We start from the raw sequence: 20,125 nt of genomic DNA, 5'->3' as shown, positions 1-20,125 counted from the left end.
TTTGCCTATTTCTATTTTCAGTTCTATCAATTTTTACTTCATGTACTTTGAAGCTATTAACAGATACATGAACATTTAAGATTGCTCTTAATTGACCCTTTTATGATTATATAATGACCTGTTTACTGCTGGTAATGATTTTTTTGCTTGAAACTGTTTTGTCTGCTATTCATATAGCCACTCTAGCTCAGCCTTCTTTGGTCAAGTGTTAGTGTGGCATATCATATTTCTATCTTTTGAACAAATTTCTGTCTTGACATTTAAAGTGCATTTTGTATAGGTGGCATATAGTTGAGTCTTCCTTTTTTATCCATTTTGACAGTCTGCGTTTTAGTTGAGGCTTTTAGACCGTTTTCATTTACTGTGATTTTTTTTCAATATATGAAATTTATTGTCAAATTAGTTTCCATACAACACCCAGTGCTCATCCCAAAAGGTGCCCTCCTCAATACCCATCACCCACCCTCCCCTCCCTCCCACCCCCCATCAACCCTCAGTTTGTTCTCAGTTTTTAAGAGTCTGTTATGCTTTGGCTCTCTCCCACTCTAACCTCTTTTTTTCTTTTTTCCTTCCCCTCCCCCATGGGTTTCTGTTAAGTTTCTCAGGATCCACATAAGAGTGAAAACATATGGTATCTGTCTTTCTCTGTATGGCTTATTTCACTTAGCATCACACTCTCCACTTCCATCCACGTTGCTACAAAGGGCCATTTACTGTGATTTTTGAGATAGTTGATTTGAATCTGTCATCATGCTGTTTGATTTGCATTTGTCTTATCTGCTCCTTGTTCCCGTTCTCTTCTTTTTCTGCTTTCTTTTAATCGAGTAATTTTTATGATTCAGTTTTATCCATTTATTTATTTTTTCACGTATTCATTTATTCATGTATTCATTTTTTCACTTATTTATTTAGGCTTCCTAGCTAGAACTTTTCAGTTTTGCTGCTTTAGTGGTTGGTTTAGGGTTTATAGTCTATGGCTTCAGCATCACAGTCTCCCTTCCAGTAATGTTATACCACATCGTATATAGTTTAGGCAAATTACAAGAGTTGACTTCCATTTCTTCTTTCCTAGACAGATCCTTCCTGGGTCAGTGGGATTATAGTTTTCATGAAATTTAGGAAGATTTGGGCCATATTTTTTTCCTGTCCCTTTCCCCTGCCTCTTTGGGCAATTGTATATTTCCCAGTTGAAGTTTTCTCCCAGGTTTCCAATGTTAAACTTCAGTCTTTTGTTTTGTGATGTCTAATATGTGTTTATTCCTACCCATCGTATTGTTCATGGCTAACATAATTTACATCTCTGTAAGTGCTATTTGGTTTTTAAAACTATAGCTTCTATGCCTCTAGTTATCTTTTCATGCTTTGTTTGGAGATATAGTTAAGTTACTTACAAACAGTTGGATCCTTTAATCTTGCTCTTACGAATTATTGGCTGAATCCAGAGTGGTGATCAGCCTAAGGCAAATTATGAGTTTTTCTATCTTAGCTAATGTGAATAGACACTGTCCCTCGTGCTGTGGGAGCACCAGGCAGTGTTTCCTCTACTCTTTTCAGATTTTTTTCCCTTGATGACTAGGAAGTAACAACCATGTATGCACTGGTTGTTACTCTGCTGAATAGCCAAAGGGGACCCTGTGCAGATGCCCAGGGTTCTTTCTGTGTCCTGCTTTCTCCTCTCCTGGATGCTGACCTGTCGTCTCTATCTGTCTTGACTTCACCACACTCTCAGTTTTGCCACCTTGACACAAGGAGTATGGTGAAATCTACTTAAATAATTTATGTCTCCTGTGTCGTAGCCTGAAAACTCTCTCAAGGGAATGAGTTTGGGCATACGTGTTAGGCTAACGTGTTTTGTTTTCAGGGATCATTGTCCTTCATTTTCTGAAGATCTGTGTCTTGAAAATCATGTTAAAATTGTATTTTGTCTGTTTTGTTTTTGCTTGCTTCAGGTAGGAAGATAGGAAGATCAATCAGTATGGGTTACCCCATCTTGTCCAGAAGTAGATTACAGTGGAACTTCAGCACATGCTCTAGACTGTCGAGAGTGCTTGTCTTCCTCCTTTGCTTAATTGCCTCCTGCTCCTCCTTCATTCCTCAGTATAGTTATCTCTTCCTCAGGGACATCTATCTTCCTTGGGCCCAATCTAGATCAAGTTATGATCACAGAACTCTGTCTTCTAATAGGAACTATCTGAATTTAGAATTACCGTTTGAGTTGTCTTTCTCCTTCACTAGACTTTAAGCTAATCAAGAGCCAGGGGTCTTCTCTATTGTATGTGTAGAGCTGAGTATAACATCTTCCAATGAAGGTATATATTTATTCAATGTTTGAATGAGTGAATTGAAGATGCACAGGCCTGTATATGCAAAAAGTACTCATCTATTTTATTTCTGTTTCTTCTCTGATGCAGATTATGCTGGCTTCTTGAAAATCCAAGATATACGTGTTTCCTATGAGAAATTAAGGAAACTTAACAAAAATCACTGTAAACTTCTTATGGGAAAAATGACAAAAATGGAAAAAATGGTTAGTGCACTACAAAACGAGCTACAAGAAACCAAAGACATGATATCACGGTTAGAGCATCAAAAAGTTGAATGGGAACGTGAATTCTGCAGTTTGAGGTACAGCATCTTGGCTTTAAGGAAATATTTCAACTGTTTCCTTTTTTCCCAAAGATGTGTAGAGGCAGTTTTGTAATTGCTGACTTACCTTATGGGATTTTTCTGGAAAGAATACTTGTTTAGTGTTGTGAGGTGTGCGATTCTTGGAAAAAACACAGCAAGTTCTTAACAGTGAATACTTCTAATACTTTAATGTATATTCCAAATCACAATTTTAATGGCCATATAAAAGTCCACCATAGTCCAAGAAACATCATTATTTAAGAGATTGAATTCTGCCTGTTTTTCATCTTTCTGTATTTTAATTAATGCTGTCAAGAATGTCTTTTATAGAAATCTGTTTCTACATGTCTGGTTACTTACTTGGAATCAATTCTTCAATATAATGTTATCTGGATAAGGTATAAAGATTTTAAAAAAGGTCTCTGATCCATATTTTTAAATTGTTCTCAGGAAAGTTTATATTACTTTCTGTACCTACCAACAGAGTATAAAATGGTCATTTTTCTCAAGACAGTAAAATTCCCCAAAATTGATTCCGTTTGCTTCTTAACATGCAGGGGTTAAAAGGTAAAGTGGGGGTGCCTGGGTGGCTCAGTTGGTTAAGCATCTGGCTTCGGCTCAGGTGATGATCTCGTGAGTTTGAGCCTTGCTTTGGGTGGGCTCGAGCCCGGCTTTGGGTGAGCACGAGCCCCGCTTCAGGTGAGCTCCTCTTCTCTCACTGTCTCTCCCTCTCGGTCTGCCCGTCATGGGATTCTGTCTCTCTTTCTCTCTCTCTGCCCTCGCTCACTTGCGTCATCTCTCTCTCAATAAAAAATTTAAACAAAGTAAAATGGGGGCGCCTGGGTGGCTCAGTCAGTCAAGCATCCGACTTTGGCTCAGGTCATGATCTCAGGGTTCGTGAGTTCGAGCCCCACATCGAGCTGTGTGTTGTCAGTGCAGAGCCCACTTTGGATTTTCTGCCTCCCTCTCTCTCTCTATGCCCCTCCTTTGTTTGCATGGGCTCTCCCTTTCTCAAAAATGAATAAACTAAAAAAAAGTAATACAGAAAGTGATTACTGATAAGTTTTTTCAACATCTCTGTCATAGGTAGATAAAATTAATTCAAAAGTGTATGCTGAAAGGTCATATTACTCTTTATTGTTTACTTAATTAATACGTATCCTGTCGTGTTCTAGAATGGATGTTTAAGTGATTCCTAAAGTAGGTATGCATCAACAAGGTAAGTTGCAAGTGTTGTGGAAGAAGAAACAAAAAGCATAGGCAACAGATATTAGACTAGTCAGCGTAGTCTTGGACGACAGTAATCTGCACATGTATGTTGTGTAAACAACATCCACAGATGCTCTCTTTCACTGCACATCATTTTTGGAGGTACCTGTAAGGTTTCATCAAGTGGAGATTTCATTTCCAGTGAGTTGATAAACTTGCTTATAAACAGCAACTTCTCTTTTTAATGAGAAACTGAATTATCTGTCCTATGGAGGAATAATTATACCTGTGGGAAAGGGGGTAATTTTCAACTCTAACTTTCCTGAATAATTTCAAACTTCCTTTCCTACAACATCTACCAGAGTTATTACTGACTGAAACTAACGAAGTTGCATAATGCTTTCTCCTGGCTTTTTTTCAACTGTATATATGGTTTGGAAGAGATTGAAGTGACAAATTAAAAACATGAGCCCTACAAGAAAAACAATCGGAAAACATAGAAATTTTTCATTTGGATAATAAGCCAACATTTGTGGAACCAGATCATCAAATGAACTTTTTATGTCTAACAAAGCAAATTTTAAAAGAAGCACATGTAATTGCAGATGTACCTTAAAACAAGAAGAAGAAGAAGAAGAAGAAGAAGAAGAAGAAGAAAGAAGAAATGCTGATATGTTATATGAAAATATTAGGGAAAAGTTAAGAAGAAAAGAAGACGAATATAAGAAAGAAGTTGAAACAAAACAACAAGTTGAACTCGCTCTTAGAACGCTAAACATGGAATTGAAGGCCACCAAAAATCAGGTAAATCAGTTTTTGATAAAAACTGTATTTCCATCCATATTACATAGTGTAATATTATACATATATATTTTATAGTATCCCTTTGACTCAAGATATATTATTTAGGTTTAAAATAAATTAAAACATGGGATTATGTTCTTTTGAACATTTTTTTAAAGTTCTCCACTTCAGCTTTTGACCTTTTTTTTTTTTTAACGGTATGAGACCAGAATCACAATGAAATGTGTCTCCAGGTTGTAGAAGAGCGCAGTGACACTCAGTGGCAACTTTCTCCAGATCAGAAGGCCAGAGTCTTACAAGATGGAAGTCTAAACAATCACCTTTACAAGCAAAAGGAGCTAGAAATGGCTCATAAGAAAACTAGTTCTAAGGTATCTTCTTTAGTTATTTTGAAGTACATGTGTGTATGTATTTGTATATATTCTATTTTTTAGTTATTATTACTTTTTTCTCCGTGTGTGTATGTATATATATATGTATGTATGTATGTATGTATATATATATATCTATATATATGTGTGTGTGTGTGTGTGTTATGTATATATATGTGTACATATATATGTATGTATATATGAAACTGAACTGTGTTCATCATGGAAACTATAGAGGATTTTAAAAGCACATATATTTTGAGGAGGGTCATGGGGGATGGTGGCATTTTTGCTTCACTGGATAAAATAATATTCTTGATTAAATGCATTTGTCTGCAACAAATAGTGACATTCATAATGTCCTCATCCAAGGGAGAGGCTTTTATTACTTTCTGTAGGAATTGATGAGCTCTCCCTAATCTCAAAACTATTGCTACTAGCAACATGTGTTTTGGTTTTGAACAGTTACTTCACTGCCTTGATATATTACTAGGTTAGTTGAACACTTCCGCTAATGGACAGGAGGGCAAGTGTAGCCAGTTCACTGATCATATTTTCGGTATCAAGTCTCCTACTTTTGAGAAAAGTAACAGTTTTGCTTCAAGAAGCATCCTATTTCATTACAAGGAACTTTTGATAACAATGGTATGCTGTGGTATATACTTAATGATAATTTATTGATAGGTATTTTATTCCTAATAAAATAGCTGAGTGTATTTCCCCTCTTTTATATTTATTACTGTTTTCAACAAGAGGCAATACAAGTTATTGTAGCAGTAAATAATCTCATGGTATTCTAAGAGATGTATAAATTTCACCTTATTTCCTATGAGTATTTTGAAATACAAGACTTCTTTCGTACTTGTGTATTTACACTAGAGAAGTGGCAGTGGTTGGTGCAAGAGCACTTGTTGTGGAGTGAGAAGACCTGGGGAGAGTCCTACAGCTCACCATTTTAATCTCTCCATTCTAGAATTGTGATAACCAAATGAGTTCATTGATGTGTGTAGAAGTGTTTCTATTATAGTACAGTGCCTAGATTTTTCAGTTATCAATAGATATAATTCTTATAACTGACTATAGAAATGGTAGCAAAGTAGATACCTATGAAATATTCTCAGGAAAGAAGAATTTTAGGAAATTTAATCTGTCCGAGTATATGCAGAGCTAAGGATTTTACTGTGGGGTCTCTGTGTTCGATATCTACTGTAAATTCAATTTTTAAGTGTAGTCGGGTTTATTAATCTTTTATTTTAGGCCTTCTGGTTTGTTGTAAATCAGAGAAAGGCTTTTCCAATTCTGAGATTCTGAACACTTTTCTCACAAATTCTTTTTTACTTTCATGCCTTCATTTTCTACAGTTAAAGTTCTGAACTTTTTGGAACTTACGCTTGTATAAAATTTGAGATTTGGAGCCAACTTTATTTTTTTTCCAGTTGGATATTCACTTACTGTAATCGTCCTTCCTTCCTTCCTTCCTTCCTTCCTTCCTTCCTTCCTTCCTTCCTTCCTTCCTTCCTATGTTTCTTTATTCATTAGAGAGAGAGAGAGACAGAGAGAGACAGAGAGAGAGAGAGAGAATGCAAGCAGGGGAGGGGCAGGGAGAGGGAGAGGGAGAGCGATAATCCTCAGCAGGCTCCTGACTGTCAGCACAGAGCCTGATGCAGGGCTTAAACCCACAGAATGTGAGATCATTCCCTGAGCCAAAATCAAGAGTCAGACACTCAACCAACTGAACCACCCTGGCACCCCCTGAAACCTTTTCATTGTTTAAACATAGATTATGCTTTCATTTAAAAGAAAATCATGATAATGCCATTTTATTGAGTGCTATCTGAAAATGTTTTTGGTTTTACTTAGCTTTCTGATAATCATGAGAAAACACAAGATCGGTTGCATAAAAACCACATGTTGCAGGATAAAATTGTCGTGCTGAGACTGGAAAGAGACACCATAAACAATCAGAAGTAGACAGGGAGATAACACCTTTAGTGTCTTTAACTGAATTCAGTGAACAGGAATGTGTATGTGTTACAAAAAGACGGTGAATTGATGTATGTGTTGATATTTCTCAAAGTACGTATGTGAGAGTTGTCTATTATTAACATAATTTAATAATAAGATGATTTAGAAAATCAGTAACAGAAATGTCTTATTAGGTAGTTGTGAGACAACTTCAACAAGAACTGGCTGATACTCTGAAGAAACAGTCTATGTCACATCTTCATCTGGAAGATGAAACACGGAATCTCAAGAAGAAATTAGGTCAAATCAGAAGTCAGGTATGTAGTAAATGTAACCTGTCAACAGCTAACTTATAGCTAGTTAAATAATATAAAGTGTTTTAGGATACCAATTTCCATGGACCGCTTTCTTTGGTATTTTCATTATAATTAATTTATTATGATTTTAGTATCTTTACAATGCATTTATTTCATAAACTTCTGCCTCTCCTTCTCCTATTTGTGTTATACATTGTTTTCTTATAATACTTACTTTTAGGAAAGTTGAGGCTTTTGTATCCTTCCTCAGAGAAATTGAGAGACTTTTTTCGTTCTTTCTTTAATTTAAATTTTTTTGACAGTTTATTTATTTATTTTGAGAGAGAAAGTGAGAGAGAGTGTGTGCATGCATGTTAACAGGGGAGGGGCAGACAGAGGAGAGAGAGAGAATCCCAAGCAGGCTCCATGCTGTCAGTTTAGAGCCAATGTGAGGCTCAGTCTCATGAACCGTGAGATCATGACCTGAGCTGAAAGCAAGAATTGGACGCTTAACTGACGTAGCCACCCAGGTGCCCCAAGAGACTTTGTCCCATACTAAACAATGTTTTTTAATGATATCTCTATTACCATGATGAGGCAAGCTGGATCAAATCAGAAGATAATGTTTAATGGAATGATTCAGATAATTATCTTAGTTCTCATCTTCACTTTTGAGAAGAATGTATATTGATTTCAGGATGACTTGTACAGAAAGATCACTTAACAAACCACTTGAACTTCGGCATTTCCTTCATTTTCTTTGCCTTTTAGACATATTGTCAAAGCACGGAAATACTCTGATCATGTGTAGTATGGACGCCCAAAAGCGAGAATTAAGAACATTCTCTGTGTCCTGCCATTGGGTTTTTTTTAAAGCTATTTTGAGGTACAATACACATACCATAAAAGTCACCCATTTGCCACGCACAGTTCACTGTCTCTGTGTACACTCGTGCAACCATCACTGCCATCAAGTAGAATGTTTTCCTCATCCTGAAAGGAAACCCTTACCATTGCCCCCAGCCTCAGGCAACCACCAGTCTACTACTTGGTCTCTCAATGGAGTTGCCTCTTGTGAATATTTCATATAAATGGAGTCACACAACGTGTGGTCCCTTGGGACTAGCTAGCTTTACTTAATGTTTTCTGGGTTCATCTGTGTTGGTTACAGCTTATATCAGTGCTTCATTTCTTTTTATTGTCAAACAGTACTCCATTGTGGGCTAAGGCCCTTGTTCATTCATCAGTTGATGGACCTTTGGGTTGTGTCCACTTCTTGCCTATTAATATGGCTGCTTATGAACATTTACGTAGTTCTTGTGTGGACATCCGTTTTTAATGTCTCTGCCATCAGATTTTATCCTCTGAGTTAATCGGGTTGATTTTACCATCTCTCAGCCGTTACTCATGCTGTCCTGTCTTTTTAGTTCTGTTCCTCTTGAGTAAACCTATGTTATTCAGACTTGGCTCACAGTCTCCTTTCCAATGAATTTTCTCTGACTGTTCTAACTCCCATTAGCTTTAACTCTCTTGACACTTGTCATCTAGCCTGTGCAGAACAATTTAGTCCTTTATTTGACATTGTTTTTATTTTTTTCATGACAGGTAATTTCATCTTCCTAAGTATAAATTTAAGGGATAGTAATATTTGACACGGGTGATACTTATCCTTGTATAAATTGAAAATACTTTAACTTAACAGTTTTTCCAATAAAATTAATTACTTTATACCGTATCAATAAATTCTTCTTGAAAACATTGGTATAGCAAAGCTTTTATTCTAAATGTATGCTAAGAAATGAAATACTAAATTGAGGGGTGCCTGGCTGGCTCCAGTCGGATTAGAGTCTGCCTTTGGCTCAGGTCATGATCTCCATGTTCTTGAGATGGAGCCCTGAATTGGGCTTTCTGCTGTCAGCAGAGCCTGCATTGGATTCGTTGTGTCCCTCACGTTCTGAGCCACTCAGACTCGTACTCTGTATCAAAAAATAAACGTTAAAAAATGTGTGTATATCTCTATACACACACACACACACACTTATATAAGTAAAACTATTAATGAAAGCACTTAATCAAATAGAGGAGAAGTGTTCAATCAAATGTTTAGTTTTTTTTTTCCCTCTCACTATGAAAAAGCACGCTAAATTTGTCTTTCTTTCTTACACAGCCAGAACTGTGATTTACAGATTTGTATCACTTTACCAATGCAAATATCTGGGGACAGCTTTTCTGATATTCTTTTACCACAAACCCTTAATCTCTTCATCAGAGTACATGCTAAAGCAGCCTAACGTAAACAGTATGGGCATGAAATGATGGAGGAACTTTAGTTTCACAAGTCTCGTTTATTTCCATGTCAGTGGCTTTCCCTTGCCTCTGATGGTCATGTAAAGGATCTACTACTGAGTCAAAGAGGTGCTATTTGTACCGTAGTCTGTGAGCATTGTCCACTCAGTGGTATAGAGAGGAAGTAAGTTAAAAGGATTATAAGTGGAAAAAAGTACTGTTGGCTAGTGGCATTGGCAAAGTTTTTTGAAGTACTGAGGAGAGATTCTGGGCCTCATGCTCCCCATTTGCTACCACTTGCGGTGGAATGAAGAATAACTTCAGTATAATTTGTATAGGGGAAAACTTGTTTTGGCAAGCCACCTGCCTAAACTATCACATTGTATTGGAACACAAACTACAGCAACAGTAATCATGCTACATGCAGACACTTAGAGCTGACTATGTGCCACGTACCCTTCTAAGTTGTTCATCTATTATTTCCTAATGTAATCTTCCCAACATCCCAGTGGGGTAGATACTATTATTATTTATTTTGAGATCACTTTTTTAAGGTCCTTTGTTTTGAGAGAGACAGAGAGAATGTGGGGAAGGGCATGTAGGGAGAGAGAGGAAAAGGGAGAGAGAGAGAGAGAGAGAGAGAGAGAAAGAGAGAGAGAAAGAGAGAGAGAATCCCAAGCAGGCTCCTCACTATCCATGCAGAGCTCAATGTGGGGCTCAATTACATGACCCTGTGATCATGTCCTGAGCTGAAATCAAGAGCCAGACACTGAACCAACTGAGCCAGTCAGGTGCCCCAGTAGGTGCTATTATTACCTTCATTTTACAGATGCAGAGATTGAGACATGGAAGTTTTAGGTAGTGTGCTCAAGGTCATACAGCTCATAATGAGCAGAACTGGGAAATCAGACCCAGGCATTCTGGCCCCTACTAGGATATTATTTCTCAAATTCTTCCATTAAATATCTTGTTGTCACTGAAAATAGCATGTTCAGTTTTATAATCATGAGAATAGAAACGTCATTCACCTATGTGAATATGTAAAATCATAGTTGATGTGGTGCTTGGAATATGAAAATAGAAATGTTTACCATGAGGTAAATTCTTATATTTCCTCCATTTGACCAATAGATACATTTGTACATTTATGTGATCATATATAATTTAAAAAGATTAACAATGTTATGTTTTTGTAGGAGAGTAAGGTTGGTAAACTATTCTGTAAGAGTATTGAAACATTTCATCTTTGTAAGCCATAGTCTCTGTTGTAGAAGCTGAACGCTTTTGTTATGACCTCAAAGTAGCCATCAATCAGCATGTAGAGGAGAGAGTGGCTGGCTCCAAAAATATTTTACTTACAGCGGCGCTTGGGCGGGTTAGTTGGCTGAGGTCCTGACTCTTAATTTCCACCCAGGTCATGATCCCAAATCCCACATCATGAGACCAGTCATGAGACAGAGCCCCACATCAGGCTTCGCCCTGAGCTTGCAGCCTGCTTACCATTTTCTCTGTCTCTCCCTCTGTCTCTTTTCCCCACTTCTGCATGCTCTCTCTCTCTCTCTCTCTCTCTCTCTAGTCAAAAAAATTAAAGAAACAGGTGATAGTGTTCTACTAGATTTTCAGTGGTTAAAATTATTTTTTCTCTATTTTAGTTGCAAGAAGAACAGGAACGACATGCAGAGGCCGTAAGATATGCTGAGGAGATGAAAGATCATGTGCAAAAGTATAATTTAAGCCTCACAGAAAATAACTTGTTTATTTATAAAGCAGATAAACAGTGTAGTATGGGAAATGTATTAGTTATGCCAGTATATCATTGTTAAGCTGGATACAAATTCCAGCTTTGAGCTATTTTTAAATGCAGAATTGTGGCATATTATCTCTCAATTTTGCACCTTATCCACAAAACACGATGAGAAAAATGGCACAATTCCGAAATCTTCCTCTTGACAAAATTTTAAGGATTTCTGTAATACCCTCATTTGTTCAGAAAGTATGTGTTGTTGTTTTAAATTTATGTGTGAGAATAATTACCTTAAGATCTGCATTTTAGGCTACAGGTTAAAAATGCCATGCAAGAAGCAACCATCAAACATCAAGTGGCCCAGATTCAAGATCTTGAGAGCAACGTGATAAAGACACGTTTGGTAAGTCGGTCTCTTAATGTCTGTCCTACTGAAAAGGAATCCGTATTTCACTAGTAGTAGTACATAAGAATGTTTTGGACCATATGGAAAATCTCACTGCTGCAAAGGTTTGGTTGATATTGTTCCTACTTGCTACTAGTGATGTAATTCTTCTATATAGATGAAGTTGATTGAATTCATAAAGTAATGACCTTTATAGTGAGATTTTCATAAAAAACATTGTGAGAATCTAAAAAAAGCAACATTTTATATATACCACATTGAGCATCTGTTTTAGTCCACCTTTGGCTACTGTTAATAATGATGCTGTGAACATTGGCATACAGATGTGTGAGTCCCTGCTAATATTTTTCAGCGTGATTCAAACATCCCCAATCTTTGAGTGGTCATTTGATCTTGAATACTGACATTCTCTTGTAATCTCATCCCTTCAGTGAGAGTTTGAGAACGGGTTATTTTAATGATGATTTGTTGTAATTTGTAATTATAAGTTTGCAATTTATTATCTTCATTAACAATGACCGGCAGATCATTATGCAAACGTCCTTCTCAAAGGAATGGACTTTTCTCCTTGTTGGATTTTGTAAAGGAAAAGAAATGCCAGTGAAAAAGGAGAAATGGCTGCTCTGTCAGGGCCTTACCTAGTAACATAGTGCTCCTACCATTGCAAGTTCAGACTCAATTTTTTTTCCATTCACTTCAGTTAGTCAGACTTTCAGAGATTTCACAATTCAATCTCAGAAAAGACTAATGTGCATTCAGGATTCTCATTTATTGATATGTAGTGAAACCCCAACTGTTTTCCAACCAGAACAGTTAATGTCCTCACACTCTCACCCTCCTTTGTAGGATTCTCATTGTAAATCCTAAGTGGGAGCAATGAGGTAGATACGCTGACCAACTCGTTTCTGTCAGTCACAAAAGCTATATAATATACATCCAAGTTTCATTAGACAGCTATACCCGTCAGGGGAACTAGAACATTCTGTTGACTGGTCCTTTTTGTGGCTGAAGAGACATTGAAAATTACTTCCTTTTCTAGACGTCTTATTAATGAGTCACATTGTATTAGGGAACTTTTCATGCGAGTAACATGATACTCAGTTGATCAGTCTTCTATGAATGAGAGTGCTAGGCATTGTCTTGCTACTGTGTCCTGAAGAAATCTTTAAGGTCTCAAAAACTAAAATTTGTAAGAATATCCGAAACTGGTGAAGCTTATTAAAGAATAATGAGGGATTTAGTGTAGATACCTATAGGAAGGAATTAGGGTTATGGCATGAAATTACCTGCCACTTTAAGGTGTTCCCTGTGGGAAAAAAAAAAAAAAAACTTAGATAGCTTTCAGCCAACTCAGTCCATAGCTCTGACTTCTCTAGAAGGTCCTTATCTCCTGAATCCCCAAACCAGGGGCTACCTGGGTGAAGATATTTGATGCACACAATTTTGAGGTGAAGAATCTGGATTGGGAAGAAGAGGTAGCTCTAGCCAACTTAACCTTCCTAACAATATAGTCAAGTATGCGTCTGAAAGGAACTTCAGAAGACTTCCATAAGTTGAAATCTCTATGGACGAAGAAGTTACTCAAAAGGAAACAAAGGCAAGCCAGTGATCATCCAGCCCTTGTGATAAATGTCGTGTTATAAAGAAAAGTGAGACAAAGTATGCTGGTCAGCATCCTAAGGGTAAGGGTGCCCCCTAAGACTCAATAAGAAAAACACACTCAAAGTACCACAGAAAAGAGTCCAAATAAAATGTACACGATTAGCTGTCTACAAAGGTACTCCATGTCAAGTAATGATTTTTGAGTGTGCGGTTGAGGATGTTGTCTATGAGCACCTACATGGAAGAGTGAAAAGTACACATGGCCTAGGTAAAGGGGCCAAAGCTAGAAATGTGAATTAGAGAATCTGGTTGTGAAGGCTTAAGAGCAATTCAAAACACAGATAGCAAGGGGCAAGGACTTAATGTCAGGGGTTGCCGTCCTTCAGAATTACAGTGTGGTTAAAAGAGAAGAGGGAGGGCATGGTCATTTTTCTCAGCTGCTGCTGAAAAGTGAAGCAGGATAGAGACCTTAATAAAATAAAAAAAAAGAGGTTCTTGATGACCCTCAAAATGTCTTAGTGGAATGATAGGAGTGAAAGTTAGATTTTAGTGTAAAAGAAGGAAATAAGTGAAGAAAAGTTGATTCTGTGGATGAGACAATACATTAAAGAATGCTCGAGTCCACTGCAAGGGGAGAAGCAGCGTGATAGGTGGACAAATCTTCAAAAGTTAAGCAAATGGTTACTAGAAACGGAGAAATTGAAATCTTTCTTCCTTATGCAGCCAGTGCTGGAATTTACAGATTTGTAGCACTTTACTAACTGCAAAGCTCTGAGGCCAGCTTTTCTGATATGTTGTTACCACAAAGCCTTAATCTCTTCATCAGAGTACCTGCTAAAGCAGCCTAATGTAAACAGTATGGACATGAAATGATTGAGGAACTTTGGTTTAGCAAGACTCGTTTATTTCCATGTCAGTGGTTTTCCCTTGCCTCTGATGGTGATGTAAAGCATCTCTTACTCAGTCTAAGATGTGCTTTTTGTACCGTGGTCTGTGAGTATTGTCCACTGAGTAGTATAGAGAGGGAGTTAGTTAAAAGTATTATAAGTGGGGGGAAAAAAAAGTACTGTTTGCTAGTGGCATTGGCGAAAGTTGTGTGAAGTACTGAGGAGAGATTCTGGGCCTCATGCTCCCCATTTGCTCCCACTTGCGGTGGTATGAAGAATGACTTCAGTATAATTTGTATAGGGGACCACTTGTATTGGCATGCCACCTGCCTTAACTATCTCATTGTATTGGAACGCAAAATACAGCAACAGTAATCATGCTAAATGCATACACTTAGAGCTGACTATGTACCATGTACCCTTCTAAGATGTTCATGTATTATTTCCTAATTTTATATTCCCAAGATCCCAGTGAAGTAAATCCTATTATTATTTATGTTTCAGATCACTTTTATAAGATTCTTCATTTTGAGAGAGAGAGAGAGAGAGAGAGAGAGAGAGAGAGAGAGAGAGATTGTGGGAAGAGCAGGTAGGGAGAGAGAGAGAGGGAGGGAGAGAGAGAGAGATTGTGGGAAGAGCAGGTAGGGAGAGAGAGAGAGGGAGGGAGAGAGAGAGAGAATGCCAAGCAGGCTCCTCACTACCCACCCAGAGCTGGATGTGGGTCTCAATCACGTGACCCTGAGATCATGTCCTGAGCCGAAATCAAGAGCCAGACGCTGACCCGACTGAGTCACCTAGGTACCCCAGTAGGTGCTGTCATTACCTTCATTTTACAGATGCAGAGGCTGAGACACAGAAGTTTTAGGTAGTGTACTTAAGGTCATACAGCTCATAACCAGCAGAATTGGGAATTCAGACCCAGGCTTTCTGGCTCCTACTAGGATTCTGCTTGTCAAACTCTTCCATGAAATATCTCGATGTCACTGAAAATAGCATGTTCAGTTTCATAATCACGAGAACAGCAATGTCATTCACCTATGTGAATATTGAAAATCATAGTTGATATGGTGCTTGGAATATGAAAACTGAAATGTTTACTATAAGGTAATTTCCTATATTTCCTCCATTTGACCATTAGATACATTTGTATGTTTATCTAATCATATATAATTTAAAAATATTAACAACGTTATGTTTTTGTAGGAGAGTAAGATTGGTAAACTATTCTGTACCAGTATTGAAATGTTTTCGGCTTTGTAGGCCATAGTCTCTGTTGTACATGCTGAGCTCTTTTGTTATGACCTAAAAGTAGCCATCAATCAGCATGTAGAGGAAAGTGTGGCTGGGTCCAATAAGATTTTAGTTACAGGAGTGCTTAGGCTGCTTAGTTGGTTGAGCGTCCTGACTCTTAATTTCCACTCAGGTCATGATCCCAAACCCCACATCATGAGACCGGTCATGAGACCGAGCCCCACATCAGACTTCGCCCTGAGCTTGCAGCCTGCTTGCCTTTTTCTCTGTCTCTCCCTCTGACTCCCTTCCCACTTGTGTGTGCTCTCTCCCTCTCTGTCTCTCTTTCAAGTACAAAAAAACAAGAAACAAAAACATTTAGTTACAGAAACAGGTAATGGTGTTCAACTAGATTGTCAGTATTTAAAATTATTTTTTTTTCTTTATTTTAGTTACAAGAAGCACAGAAACGACATGCAGAGGCCGTAAGATATGCTGAGAAGATTAAAGATCATATGCTAAAGTATAATTTAAACCTCACAGAAAATAACTTGTTTATTTATAAAGCAGATAAGCAGTGTACTATGAGAAATGTATTAGTTATGCGAGTATATCATTGTTAAGCTGGATACAAATTCCAGCTTTGAGCTATTTTGAAATGCAAAATTTTGGCATCTTATCTCTCAATTTTGCACCATTACCACAAAACACAACTAGAAACTTGGCACAATTGCCAAATCATCTTCTTGATACAATTTTAAGAATTTCTGTAATACCCTCACTTGTTCAGAAATTACACGATACAGTTTTAAAATTATGTGTGAGAATAATTATCTTAAGATCTGCATTTTAGGATAAAGGTTAAAAATGCCAGGCAAGAAGAAACCATCAAACATCAAGCGGCCCAAATTCAAGGTCTTCAGAGCAACTTGCTAAAGGCAAGTTTGGTAAGTCGATCTCTTAATGACTGTCCTACTGAAAAGGAATCCTTATGTCACTAGTAGAAGTACATAAGAATGTTTTGGACCATATGGAAAATTTCACTGATCAAAATATTTGGTTGATATTGTTCCTGCTTGCCAGTAGTGATGTAATTCTTCTATATAGGTGAAGTTGATTGAATTCATAAAGTAATGATGTTTGTAGTGAGATTTAAATAAAAATATTGTGAGAATCTAAGAAGAGCAACATTTTATATATACCACAGTGAGCATTTGGTTTAGTCCTCCTTTTGGCTATTGTATATAAAGGTGCTGTGAACATTGGCATACAGATGTGTGAGTCCCTGCTAATATTTTCCAGTGTATTTCAAATGTCCCCAGTCTTTGAGTGATCATTTCATCTTGCATTCTATCTTTCTGTTGTAAACCCAACCCTTTAGTGAGAGTTTCAGAAAGGTTCTTTTAATGATGATATGTTGTAATTTAAAATTACAAATTTGCCACATATTCTCTTCATCAACAATGACTAGCAGGTCATTATGCAAACGTCCTTCCCAAAGAATAGAGTTTTCTCTTTGTTGGATTTTGTAAAGGAAAAGAAATGCCAGTAAAAAAGTGGAAATGGCTGCTCGGGCAGGGCCTTACCTAGTAACATAGTGCTCCTACCATTGCAAGTTCAGAAACTCATTTTTTTTTCCATTCAGTTGAGTTAATCAGCCTTTCAGAGACTTCACAATTCAATTTCAGAAAAGACTAATGTGCCATTCAAGATTATAATTTATAGATATGTAGTGAAACCCCAACTGTTTCCAACCAGAACAGTTAATGTCCTCACACTCTCACCCTCCTTTGTAGGATTCTCATTGTAAATCCTAAGTGGGAGCAATGAGGGAGATACACTGACCAACTCGTTTCTGTCAGTCACAAAAGCTATATAATATACATGCAAGTTTCATTTGACAGCTATATACGTCAGGGGAACTAGAACATTCTGTTGACTAGTCCTTTTTATGACTGAAGGGACATTGAAAATTACTTTCTTTTCTATACGTCTTATTAATGAGTCACACTGTAATAGGGAACTTTTCATGCGAGTAATATGACACTCTGTTGATCAGTCTTCTATGAATGAGAGTGCTAGGCATTGTCCTGCTACTGTGTCCTAAAGAAATCATTAAGGTCTCAAAAACTAAAATTTGTAAGGATATCCGAAATTGATGAAGCTTATTAAAGAATAACGAGCGATTTTCTGTACATCACTATAGAAAGGAATTAGGGTTATGGCATGAAATTACCTGCCACTTTAAGGTCTTCTCTGCGAATCAAAAACTTAAGATTGCATTAGGCCAACTCAGTCCATAGCTCTGACTTCTCTAGAAGGTCCTTATCTCCTGAATCCCCAAACCAGGGGCTACCTGGGTGAAGATATTTGATGCACACAATTTTGAGGTGAAGAATCTGGATTGGGAAGAAGAGGTAGCTCTAGCCAACTTAACCTTCCTAACAATATAGTCAAGTATGCGTCTGAAAGGAACTTCAGAAGACTTCCATAAGTTGAAATCTCTATGGACTAAGAAATTACTCAAAAGGAAACAAAGGCAAGCCAGTGATCATCCAGCCCTTGTGATAAATGTCGTGTTATAAAGAAAAGCGAGACAAAGTATGCTGGTCAGCATCCTAAGGGTAAGGGTGCCCCCTAAGACTCAATAAGAAAAACACACTCAAAGTAACACCGAAAAGAGTCCAAATAAAATGTACACGATTAGCTGTCTACAAAGGTACTCCATGTCAAGTAATGATTTTTGAGTGTGCGGTTGAGGATGTTGTCTATGAGCACCTACATGGAAGAGCGAAAAGGACACATGGCCTAGGTAAAAGGGCCAAAGCTGGAAATGTGAATTAGAGAATCTGGTTGTGAAGCCTTAAGAGCAATTCAAAACACAGAGAGCAAGGGGCAAGGATTTAATGTCAGGGGTTGCCCTCCTTCATAAATAAGGTGGGGTTAGAAGCGCAGAGGGAGGGCATGGCATTTTTCTCAGCTGCTGCTGAGAAGGGAAGCAGGATAAATACCTTAATATTTTTTTTTTTAAAAAGGTCCTATATGACCCTCAAATTTTCTTAGTGGAATGATTGGAGTGAAAGTTAGATTTTAGTGTAAAAGAAGGAAATAAGTGAAGAAAACTTGAATCTGTGGATGAGATGATACATTAAAGAATTTTCGAGTCCACTGCAAGGGGAGAAGCAGCGTGATAGATGGACAAAGTTTCAAACTTAAGCAAATGGTTAATAGAAAAGGAGAAATTGAAATCTCTCTTCCTTATGCAGCCAGTGCTGGGATTTACAGATTTGTAGCACTTTACCAACTGCAAAGCTCTGGGGACAGCTTTTCTGATATACTGTTAGAACAAAGCCCTAATCTCTTCACCAGAGTACCTGCTAAAGCAGCCTAACGTAAACAGTATGGGCATGAAATGATTGAGGAACTTTAGTTTAGCAAGACTTCATTATTTCCATATCAGTGGCTTTCCCTTGCCTCTGATGGTCATATAAAGCATCTACTTCTCAGTCTAGGCGGTGTTATTTGTACTGTACTCTGTGAGCATTGTCCTCTGAGTAGTATAGAGAGGATGTAAGTTAAAAGTATTATAAGAGGGGAAAAAAAAGTACTGTTGGCTAGTGGCATTGGCGAAAGTTGTGTGAAGTACTGAAGAGAGATTCTGGGCCTCATCCTCCCCATTTGCTGCCACTTGCGGTGATATGAAGAATAACTTCAGTATAATTTGTACACAGGGCCACTTGTATTGGCATGCCACCTGCCTAAACTATATCATTGTATTGGAATGCAAAACACATCAACAGTAATCATGGTAAATGCATACACTTAGAGCTGACTATGTGCCACGTACCCTTCTAAGTTGTTCCTGTATTATTTCCTAAATTTATATTACCAAGATCCCAGTTATGTAGATACTATTATTATTTATTTTGAGATCACTTTTTTAAGGTTCCTTAATTTGAGAGGGAGAGAGAGAGAGATAGAGTGAGAGAGAGACAGACTGTGGGGAAGGGAAGGTAGGGAGAGTGAGAAAGAGGGAGAGAGGCAGAGAGAGAGAAAGACAGAATTCCAAGCAGACTCCTTGCTGTCCACGCAGAGCCCAATGTGGGGCTTAATCACGTGACCCTGAGATCATGTCCTGAGCAGAAATCAAGAGCAACACGCTGACCCGACTGAGCCACTCAGGTGCCCCAGTAGGTGCTGTCATTACCTTCATTTTACAGATGCAGAGACTGAGACATGGAAGTTTTAGGTAGTGTGCTCAAGGTCATACAGCTCATAACCAGCAGAATTGGGAATTCAGACCCAAGCTTTCTGGCTCCTACTAGGATACTGCTTGTCAAACTCTTCCATGAAATATCTCATTGTCACTGAAAATAGCATGTTCAGTTTCAATCACGAGAATAGAAGTGTCATTCACCTATGTGAATATTTAAAATCATAGTTGATGCAGTGCTTGTAATGTGAAAACAGAAATGTTTACCATAAGGTAATTTTCTATATTTCCTCCATTTGACCAGTAGATACATTTGTATGTTTATCTGATCATATATAATTTATAAATATTAACAACGTTATGTTTTTGTAAGAGAGTAAGTTTGGTAAACTATTCTGGAAGAATATTGAAACATTTTCAGCTTTGTAGGCCACAGTCTGTGTTGTAGCAGGTCCACCCTGCTGTTTTGACCTAAAAGTAGCCA

The 20,125-nt window shown here is 37.6% G+C and overlaps 1 protein-coding gene across 1 annotated transcript in view; it reads left to right on the top strand.

The window, feature by feature from the left end:
• Positions 1-20,125, top strand: part of LOC131496453 (ankyrin repeat domain-containing protein 26-like) — a 90,258-nt gene that overhangs the window by 39,601 nt on the left and 30,532 nt on the right. The window contains 9 exon segments of the mRNA XM_058702010.1: positions 2,412-2,625; positions 4,443-4,641; positions 4,875-5,012; positions 7,172-7,294; positions 11,212-11,282; positions 11,613-11,706; positions 15,881-16,045; positions 16,191-16,246; positions 16,303-16,375. Coding sequence (XP_058557993.1) covers positions 2,412-2,625; positions 4,443-4,641; positions 4,875-5,012; positions 7,172-7,294; positions 11,212-11,282; positions 11,613-11,706; positions 15,881-16,045; positions 16,191-16,246; positions 16,303-16,375 — 1,133 coding nt within the window.

This window comes from Neofelis nebulosa, chromosome 15, assembly GCF_028018385.1.
Source record: "Neofelis nebulosa isolate mNeoNeb1 chromosome 15, mNeoNeb1.pri, whole genome shotgun sequence".
Taxonomy (NCBI): Eukaryota; Metazoa; Chordata; class Mammalia; order Carnivora; family Felidae; genus Neofelis; species Neofelis nebulosa.
This window is presented reverse-complemented; position numbering and strand designations above follow the sequence as displayed.